Source organism: Capricornis sumatraensis, chromosome 17 (genome assembly GCF_032405125.1).
Source record: "Capricornis sumatraensis isolate serow.1 chromosome 17, serow.2, whole genome shotgun sequence".
In the NCBI taxonomy this organism is placed as follows: Eukaryota; Metazoa; Chordata; class Mammalia; order Artiodactyla; family Bovidae; genus Capricornis; species Capricornis sumatraensis.
Genome location: NC_091085.1, coordinates 79,297,774 through 79,306,885, shown reverse-complemented (window position 1 = coordinate 79,306,885; position 9,112 = coordinate 79,297,774). Strand labels below are relative to the sequence as shown.

The 9,112-nt window shown below is 69.9% G+C and overlaps 2 protein-coding genes across 3 annotated transcripts; both read right to left on the bottom strand.

Annotated features, from left to right (window-relative positions):
• Positions 1-3,018: 3,018 nt before the first annotated feature.
• Positions 3,019-4,101, bottom strand: GP1BB (glycoprotein Ib platelet subunit beta). The gene has a single exon (XM_068989649.1). The coding sequence runs from the start codon at positions 4,099-4,101 to the stop codon at positions 3,019-3,021; it is 1,083 nt and encodes a 360-aa protein (XP_068845750.1).
• SEPTIN5 (septin 5) lies at positions 3,846-8,492 on the bottom strand. Of its 2 annotated transcripts, XM_068990178.1 has the most exons (11): positions 8,354-8,492; positions 7,659-7,755; positions 7,480-7,566; positions 7,163-7,286; positions 6,954-7,088; positions 6,755-6,872; positions 6,566-6,667; positions 5,760-5,856; positions 5,540-5,675; positions 5,270-5,372; positions 3,846-4,976 (listed from the first exon to the last, which is right to left on the bottom strand). In XM_068990178.1, the coding sequence occupies exons 1-11, from the start codon at positions 8,432-8,434 to the stop codon at positions 4,920-4,922; spliced, it is 1,137 nt and encodes a 378-aa protein (XP_068846279.1). In that variant the 5' UTR covers positions 8,435-8,492; the 3' UTR covers positions 3,846-4,919. The 2 variants fall into 2 exon arrangements, with proteins under 2 accessions (XP_068846279.1, XP_068846280.1); XM_068990179.1 differs by having other exon boundaries at positions 7,659-8,449.
• Between the last annotated feature and the right edge of the window lie 620 nt (positions 8,493-9,112).

Here is a 9,112-nt window from a genome sequence, read left to right as displayed (position 1 = left end):
TCAATAAGTGCTCACCGCGCCGCGGGCTCGCTGGGCTGAGTCCCGGGCCACTGCCGCCCGGCGGAAGAAGCGCCTTATCTTCCCGCGACCGCGACCGGCTGTCGATGCGGGGCGGGGGGCGCCCCCGTCCCCTGCCCCGCCCCCACCGGAGCGCCCCGCGGACCCCGAGGCCGCCCCAGCCGGCGCACGCAGCCCTGCTCTGCGTCCCGCGCCCCTCCGTCCCCCCGCGCCCCTCCGCCCTACCTCAACCCCGCCGCACCCCCCCGGCCCCGGCCCCTGCAATCCCCCGCGCCCCTCCGTCCCCCGCGCCCCTCCGCCCTACCTCAACACCACCGCACCCCCCCGGCCCCGGCCCCTGCAATCCCCCGCGCCTCTCCGTCCCCGGCGCCCCTGGGCTCCTGCGCCCCGCGCAGGCCATTCGGCAGGTCGCGAGCGCCCTCTGCTGCCGGGCTGAGGCCGCGCTCCGGGGAGGACCGGCCGCGGCGTCTGCCCTTTGCAGGAAGGTTCTGCGCGCTGGTCAGGGCTGTGTCCGGCTGGGCCGCCGCGTGGCCTTGCAGGGACTCAGCGCTCTAGGCACCCCCTCGGTCGTCCTCCGGTCTCCAGGATGTGGCTTGAGCGTCGGGGCGGCCCGGGGTGGTGCACCACGTGTCTTGGCAGGCCAGGCCAGGATGCAGGGCGGGTAGGCCTTGGATACTCAAGGACAGAGTGGCAGCAGGAAGCCCGTGCCTGCCCTGGGAGGACCCCGGCCTTGCTCTGAGGCTGGTGTTCCTGGGACTCACATCACTGCCCCCCCCCCAGGAAGCTGGGGACCAGTGTGGTCAGAGGACTGGAGCTGCAGGGCAAAGGGGCCCGGAGTTGCCCGCCTGGGGGCTGCAGGCATGAAGGGCTGGCGGGGCTGTTCCCAGCTGGGTGCAGTCTGAGCCCCAGGGGGGACCAGCCTGTCAGTGGGGAAGGGACCCTGGGCCCGGGTATCCTCCCTGAGACAGAGAAAGGGACACAGAGGGCGGGGGCTGGCAGAGGAGCTATGCTTCCCCATGCTCTGGGCCGGTCGGGGACCGGCCAGCTGGGACCACTCCCCTTCGCCACACCCCGGAGGCTGAGGCCCCAGGGTCTGTGTGAGGAGTGTCAGCTCAGGGTCAGGGCCGGCAGCCCCCGGTGCTCAGTACCATGGCTGGGGGCCCCAGAAGTCACGGGGAACTGGCAGGAGAGCAGGACGAGCCTGGAGTAACCACGGGGTTCTGCTGCCCGGTCGTCTGAGGGGGGAGTTCTTCCTCGGATCTGACCACACGATGATGCCGGCCTTTTCCTCTGTCAGAAGACCTAGCCTTCTGGCCCCCAGGACCACCATACCCAGCCCCTCAACAGGACACTGGCTGGGAAGCTGGGCTCCTGCTCACTACTGGGCTCTCCCAGTTCCTGCAGGGACCTGTCCCGTAGCCCAGGGAGGCCTCCCTGTCTTAGCATGGGGCCCCCCAGGCCCTACATTTGCCCCGCAGAGGCCTGAAAGAGGAGGAGAAGGGGTCCTTGGGGCCTGGTCTCAGCTCTGCCCCTAGGGCAGCTATGGAGAAAGCTCTGGGGCCCAGCAGGGAGACCCCCCCCCTTGGAATCAGGTTTCTTGCTGTGGAAAGAAGGGGTGACACCCCGTTCCTGGACTGCACTGGGGCTGAGTTTAGGGGGTGACTTGAGTATCTTGCGCGATGACTATTACCTCTGACCCCCACCAGGGCTCCGGGCCACTCCCTGGGGGGCAGGGGTCATTTCTTTGTGCAGAAGGGGCCATTGTCCCAGATCTGGTGATAAGCCTGGATGGACAGCAGACAGTCAGCTGCAGCCCACAATGGGCCGGATGCCACGCACCTGCCCACAAAGGAGAGGGGGGCTCCCACCTCACGTCCCACCGGCAGCCCCGAGATAGCATCGGCCCGGCCAGAGGGCCATCCGTCTTGTCCCACAAAGGCTGAGACAAAGACCGTGTCAGTGGCAGCCTCCCCGACCGGGTCAGCGGGGCCAGGGGCCTTCCTGGGCCCGGGAGCCGGGGCTCAGGCCCCAGGCTCCTCATCAGCAGCCTTCATTGTTCACAGGGCCAGACAGGTGGGGGCCACACCTAGAGCGGAAGTGGGGAAAGCATCGCCCTCTCTCTGGGGCCACCAGGTCCAGCTTAGCAGCCTGAGCCACACTGGGGCACATACTCAGGATTTTCCAGGCCCTGGGATGGGGGAGACCAGGGCCTGAGAAGCAGTCAGGGGTGCCTTCCTGCAGGAGGTGGCAGCCAGGTGGAGGACATGATTCAGAGACCCTGCAACCCCCCCCCCCCGCCCCCGTGCCTCCTCACGCCTGCAGGGAGCTTCTGTGGACCCCAGCTCACAAGGCTCACCCCTCCTCACCTGCTCTCAAGATCTTCTCACTCAAATGCCCAGGAAGGTCCTGCTGGAGCCCTTGGCTGCCCTCACCATCCCTGGTGCAAACCACTCCTGATGCTTTGGGGCACCTCACACCCTGAACCTTCCTTGGAGCCACCTGGCAGACCCGCCCTGGCGCCCAGAAACCTCCACTCCAAGCACGTGTTTTCAGCACAGGCATCGCCTGTGGGATTCCGACCGTCCCCACGCTGTCCTCACCCCCACTCCCCAGGTGGGCACTGTCCTTCCAGCCCTTCCACACCTCCCCACTTGAACTTTGGCGAGAGTCTGGGGCAGGCGAGTTCACTGGCTCGCGCCTGTGCCCCCAGCAGGAGGTGATATGGAGGTGTATGAGCTGCCATGTGGGAACGGCCCCACCCCTCCCACCCCCAGCTCTTTCTGGGTTTGGGAAGGGGACTCCGCGGCACACGGTGCAGATCGGTCGGGTGGGGAGCAGGGTTTATTGGCAGCGCAGACAGTGTAGGGGGCTCCTCGGTCCAGGTCCAGGCGTGGGTGCGTGTGGCCAGCGGTGGCGCAGCAGTCGGGCCCCTGCGCGGGGCCGCCGGGGAGGAAGGTCTGGGAGATCGTGAGGACGGGGGAGGGGGCCTGGCCGCACGGTTCAGCGCCAGTCGCTCGGCTCGGGGGTCGCGTGCTCGGCGGCCAGCGGCGCGCTCGGCGGCCTCCGGCGCGTGGCGCGGGCGCGCAGGCCCCGCAGGCGGCACAGCAGCAGCGCCAGCAGCAGCGCGTGCAGCAGCCCGAGGACGAGCAGCAGGAGCTGCGCCGCCAGCGCCGCGCGGCAGAGCGCGCCGGGCGGGCAGGTGGCGCGCAGCTCGTCCTCCGCCAGGTAGGGCAGCAGGCGGCCCCGCAGCGCGGGGGGCGCGGCGCAGCGCAGGTCGCGGTAGGGCTCTCGCTCGGGCCGGCCGGCCAGCCAGGCCCGCAGCGGCACCAGGCGGCAGTCGCAGCGCCAGGGGTTGGCGCCCAGGTGCGCGGCGCGGAGCACCGGCAGCGCGTCCAGCAGCCCGGGCGGCAGCGCCGTCAGGTTGTTGCCGGTCAGCACCAGCTCGGTCGTGTCTGGCGGGAAGGCGGCCGGCAGCGAGGCCCACGTCAGGCCGCGGCGCCCGCAGTCCACGCGCGTCCCGGCGCAGCGACACGGGGCGGGGCAGCCCGCGGCCGAGCGGCCCGGCGGCGCGAGCAGCAGCAGCAGCAGGCTCAGCGCCCCGCGCGGCCCTGGAAGGCAAGCGCCGCGGTGAGCCCGGCCCGCGGGGTCCCGGGCGGCATCGTCACCGCCCGCGAGCCTTGCCACCCGCCCGCCTGCTGGAAGCGTCCTCCGGGTCTGGCCCGAACCGCTCTGACTGCAGCCCAGAGGACCAAAAGCCTCCCCGCCAGATGTCCTCGGGGAGCGCGCGGCCCGGGCAGACCCCAGACTCACCGAAGCCCATGGCGAGAGGTCGGCGACCGGGCGAGCTCTGGAGCGCCGGGCGGTGGTCGCGGAACCGGGCGATAAGGCCGCCCAGCCCCTCCCCGGCCCTGGTGCGCCTGCCGAACCGACCACAACACGGCCACCCCGCCAGAAATAACCCCGAGGCCGAGCCGCCGGCGCAGATAGAGCGCTATCGCCAGGTCGCCGGCCGACCGGGCTTCCGGCCCCTCGCTCCCGGGGCGCACAGACCATTCGGACACCCTCTTCGACGTTCACCAACATTGTTCTCCTGTCACCAGGACAGGGTGCAGCATTCACAACGGGACACACTGGGGAGCGGGGCTCGGGGCCAGGGATCATGCGGGTTGGGGGACGGGGACCAGGGACCCAGAGCGACAGCGCTGCTGCGGAGAGCAGGCCTCCCGCCGCTGATGGGCAAAGGGTGGGCCGGGCCGGGCTGCGGGAGAGGCGCGCGGGCATTCACTGCGAAGCCCGGCCGCATTACTGTCCCCTGCAGCCAGCTGACCTCCTTAGATCGGGAGGGAGCCTAATCACTTCCGCTCCCAACCTGTGCGCAGAGGTGCCTGGTGAGTGGCGGAAAGGGTAAGAAGGCCCTGGCCCACGGGGGCCCAAAGGGAGGCTCCGAGTAGAGAAACGGGCCAGGGTCCCGGGGATCGGCCCCCCACCCCCACTCTGCCTTGGTTCTCCCGCCCATGTAAATAGGGCCTGGAGTCAGTTCAGGGACCTTCCGGTTGGGGGCCGATCTCAGAAGTCACCACCCAACTTAGATCCAGCGCCTCAAAACCAAAGACGACTGGATGTGGGGGTGCCACCGTCCAGGCCGCTGGGAAGCAGATACAAACGAGGGGAGGGGCCGATGCTGACAATAAATTAGGGTTGGCTGGGGGCTGTGACCCAGCGTCTCTGAGAACAAGAGGGAAAAAAACCAGGTCTGGGCCACTCTGGGGTGGGGGGGTCTCGTCCGAGCCTATGGGCGACCCAGACGAATCCGGCGTCGAGTCCAGGCCCGTCGGGGTCCAGGGGTGGGAAGGGCCAGCCCGGAAGCCGGCAGCACAGTTATGGCTCGTGGGCTGCGGCCGTCACTGGTCCTGCATCTGCAGCTTCATTTTCTGCAGCATTTCTTGCATCCGCCTTAGCTGGGGGCGGGGCAGGAGCGGCAGGGGGCGGTGTGAGCGAGCGGTGGGCGGGGCCTGCCCCGCGCCCAGCCTGGCTCCGCCTCCACTCCCCGCCCACCACCCTGGCTCCACCACCCAGCCTGGCTCCTCCCCTCTCCCCACCCACCAGCCTGGCCCCACCCACCCAGCCTGGCTCCTCCCCTCTCCCCACCCGCCAGCCTGGCCCCACCCACCAGCCTGGCCCCACCCAGCCAGCCTCGCTCCTCCCCTCTCCCCGCCCACCCATCCTGGCTCCGCCCCTGCTCTCCGCCCACCTCCTCATCTTTCATTCTGATGAGCTTTTCAGTCTCGGCGTCAGGCGTGGGCAGTGGCAGGATGGGTATGGGGCTCTCCATGCGGCTGTCCTGCGTCAGCTTGCTGCAGGGTGGACACCGGGGACGAGGCTGCTGGAGGCTGGGCTGACCCTCGACACCAGCCGGCCCTGGGCTCTCGCACCTCCGGGCGGGGCGGGGCGGGGCGTGGGCGTGGCATGGCAGGGGCGTGGGCGGGGCGTGGGCGGGGCGGGGCGGGGCGGGGGCGCGCACCTGGTCATCTGCTGGATGCACTGCGCACGGTAGTTCTCGTAGTGCACGTCGCAGGTCACGTCCTTGAGGTCGTGCATGTGCGTGCGGATTAGCATGTTGCGAAGCTTCACGAAGTCGCAGTGCGCCTGGTTCTCCACTGCGGGCGGGGGCGGCCGGTGAGTGGGCCACCGGCCCAGGGGAGCCTTCCCCCCCAAAGGCTGTGCCCCAGGCCTGGACTCACCCTCCACGATCCCCCAGGGGTACAGACGCCCCCGGACCCGCTGTCCCTTGGCCTCCACCACCGTGTTGCTGCCGATAACAGCGAAGGGTGCGCTCTCCTGGCCGGGGCGGGGCAGATGCAAGGGCTCAGCCCAGTTAGCATGGGTGTGAGGTCCGCGGTCCAAGAGGGGCATGGGTACGCCTCCATGTCCCCAACAATAGCCTCTCCCCAAAAAGAACCTGTTATCCCCACCTTGGGCCTCTCTGTTGCCAGCTGAAGCCAGAGCTGGTGCCGCTTACATGGAGGGCTTTTCCCAGGCTGTGCCCAATCAGATGTACCCTCCCTGCCTGGTACCCCTCCCCCTCCTTCCCCAGAGCGGAGCCTGTGCTGTTAGTGATACCCCTGCTGACTCTGGGGTGAAGGGCCTGCCCTGGTCCTGGCCTAGTGGCCACTTGTCCCCAGCTTGGCTTCTCCATCACCACTCAAAGCCACCTCCTGCCCCCAGAGCTCAGGACTCTGTGAGTTGGGGCATGCACATGCCTGGGGTACGAGAAGGGGACTGAGTGCAGGGCCAGGGTGGGGCCTGGCCAGTGACTGTGCCCTTGTATCCTGGCAAGCACTCCATGACCCATGAACCACACGGGGCCCAAGCCACACTGGCCAGCAGGGACCTGAGCCATCCCCGGCTAAGACTCTACAGCCTGGATGAAAGTCTCACGCCCCCCCCCCCGCCCCGCCCCCTGCCCCAGGTCAGACCAGGGCCCCAGCACTCTTCTAGACCCGCCGCACAGTGGCCTCTGGGGTCCCCCCAAGCGATGCAGGCTCACCTTCAGTTCCCGGTCCTGCTGCTTGAAGTCCTCATCCTCGTCCGAGTCGCACTCAGGAAACTGGTACACATGGATCCCGAACTTGTCGATCTCTTCCCGGATCTGCACCCAGCGAGGGCTGTCAGGGGAGGGGCCGGCGGCCTCAGTCACCCCCGAGCCCCGCGCAGACCCCCACCCCCGCAGGCTCACCCGCTCTTTCAGCTTCCGGATCTCCCCTGGGACAAGACAGTCGGCCTTGGCGATCAGGGGCACGATGTTCACCTTCTCGTGCAGGGCCTTCATGAAGCCCACGTCCACCGGCCGCAGCCTGTGGGGGGGGGCCGGGGTGAGGGGCTCGTGGGGCAGGGGTGGCGGGAGGGGGTGCCCGAGGCCCGGGGCGGCCACCTACCCGTGCCCGAAAGGGGAGATGAAGTACAGGCAGCAGTGCACACGGTTGTCCTGGATATTCTTGCGGTTGAGGCCGCTCTCGTCCCGGAAGTACTGCTCGAACTGCTGGTCCACGTAGTCGGTGACGGGCTTCCAGCTGGGGGTAGGGGCGCGTGAGGCCAGCCGGGCAGGGGGCCGGGGGCTGGGGCAGCCCAGGCAAGCCTTCCTCACCACTCAGAGTTGTTGACGGCGTCCCCGAAGCCCGGCGTGTCCACGATGGTGAGCTTCAGCTTCACCCCCTTCTCTTCGATGTCCACCGTGTGCTTCAGGATCTCAACCGTCTGGCTGATGCGTTCTGGGGCGGGGGGGCGGGGGGTGGTTGAGAGTGGCCTCTGCGGCCCTGACTCCTACCCCCGGGCACCCCAGACACTCCCAGGTTACGTGGCCTGGCGGTGGTCTGGACCCACGCCTCGGGGACAGAGGATCGGGGCTGGACCTGGAAGGAGCCCTTGAAAGGATCACCCAGCAGGGCCGTGGGGCCCACTCACCCTCGGCACTCAGCAGCTTCCGCTCCTTGTAGAGGTCCGTCAGGAAGAGGCTGTGGACCAACGTGGACTTCCCCAGGCCCGACTCCCCTGCGCACAGATGCAGTGGGGAGGTCAGGCCCCAGGCCCCAGACAGCATGGCTGCCCGTGCCCCTGCCCGCCCTGGGGCCCGGCCCACTCACCGGCCACCATGAGCGTGAAGTCGAAGCCCTTCTTCACAGACTTGCGGTGCACCTGGTTGGGCAGTGTGGCAAAGCCCACGTACTGCTTGTCAACGTCCTGGCGGGGGTGGGGCAGGTCAGGGGCACGCCCCAGTTCCCGGGGCAGCCCCGGGCCCTGCCCCTACCGCGCTCAGGCCAGGGAGGCAGCAGGGCAGGGTCCCCCGGGGAAGGGGCATCTCAGTAGCAGCAGCAGGCGAGGGTCTGTGGGCAAAGGATCCCCCTGAGGTGGGAGGCGGGTGGGCATGAAGGGTAGTGGCGCCCTCAAGGGCTTCACAGAGACAGATCTGTGCCCAGAGTGGGGGCAACGGGCACACCCAGTGAGGCCGGTGTCCTTGGGTGGGGGGCAGAGGGCACCAGGACCCGGACCCCTCAGACATGCCCAAGGCCCTCCGAAGCTGGAGAAGCCCCCACCTGAATACTCACCCCTCTGCGAAAGTAGGGGGTGGGAGGCCCCATCTGGCCCCTATCCAGCCGCGGGGGTGGCTGGCTGCAGCAACGGTGGAGCTGGGGCTATTTATAGACAGCAGCCCCTGGCCTCCCCAAGGCCCGGCGCCCACCCCAGGACCCCAGGGCCCTGCAGCCAATGTCATATCCCCAGTCTGGGCACCGGGGTGGGCGTGCGCTGACCCACTTTCTGCGCCCCAATCCACACACACCTTGAGCCGCCTCTGGGCCTGGGTCCGCGGCGACAGCAGCGGCTCCACCAGGCGGTCTTGGGGTGCTGCCAGCGAGTCCATCCCCGCCAGCCTGGGACCGTGCGGGCCGCGCTGGGGCCCAGAGGGTCAGGCCGGCCCGCCGCCAGGCGTGTTCTCGCCCCGGGGGCGCACGGACGCGGGCACCGGGCCCCGGGGCAGGGCGGCGCTCACGCGATGCGCGACCCCAAGGCCCCCCTCGAGCCGCGGGTCCGGCCCCAGACGGCCAGCCCCGGGCACAAGCGGGTCCCTACGCCGGACGGGAGCGCGCGGTCTCCGGGAGACGGTCGCCTGGAAATGAGGCCGCGCGGGCGGAGCCACCGGAGCGGAGGAGGGCAGGGCCCAGCTCGGCGGGCGGGCGGGCGGCTGCGCGCGGAGCGGCGCGGCTCGGGCCGTCAGCCCCGCGACTGCACGGCGGGGGCCGGTCCACGGCGGGTCCGCGCCGCCGCGCCCGCCGCCAGAGGGAGCCCCATCCGCGCGCTCCCGCCCGGGCCCCCGAAACTCCCCACAGATGCAGCCCTCCCTGCGCGCCCTGGGCCCCGCGCGTGTCCGGAGAATGCTTACCGCCGCGGCCCCTGAGACCAGCGGGGAACCTGCGAGGGTAGAGCCCGGCTCCCCACCCAGGCCCGCGTCGGGCCGGAGGGGCGGTCACAGCCCTAGATGCCCGGCCCCCATCTCCTCTGCAAAGGCGGAAGCTGTGGCCCGTGCGTGGCCCCCCAAACC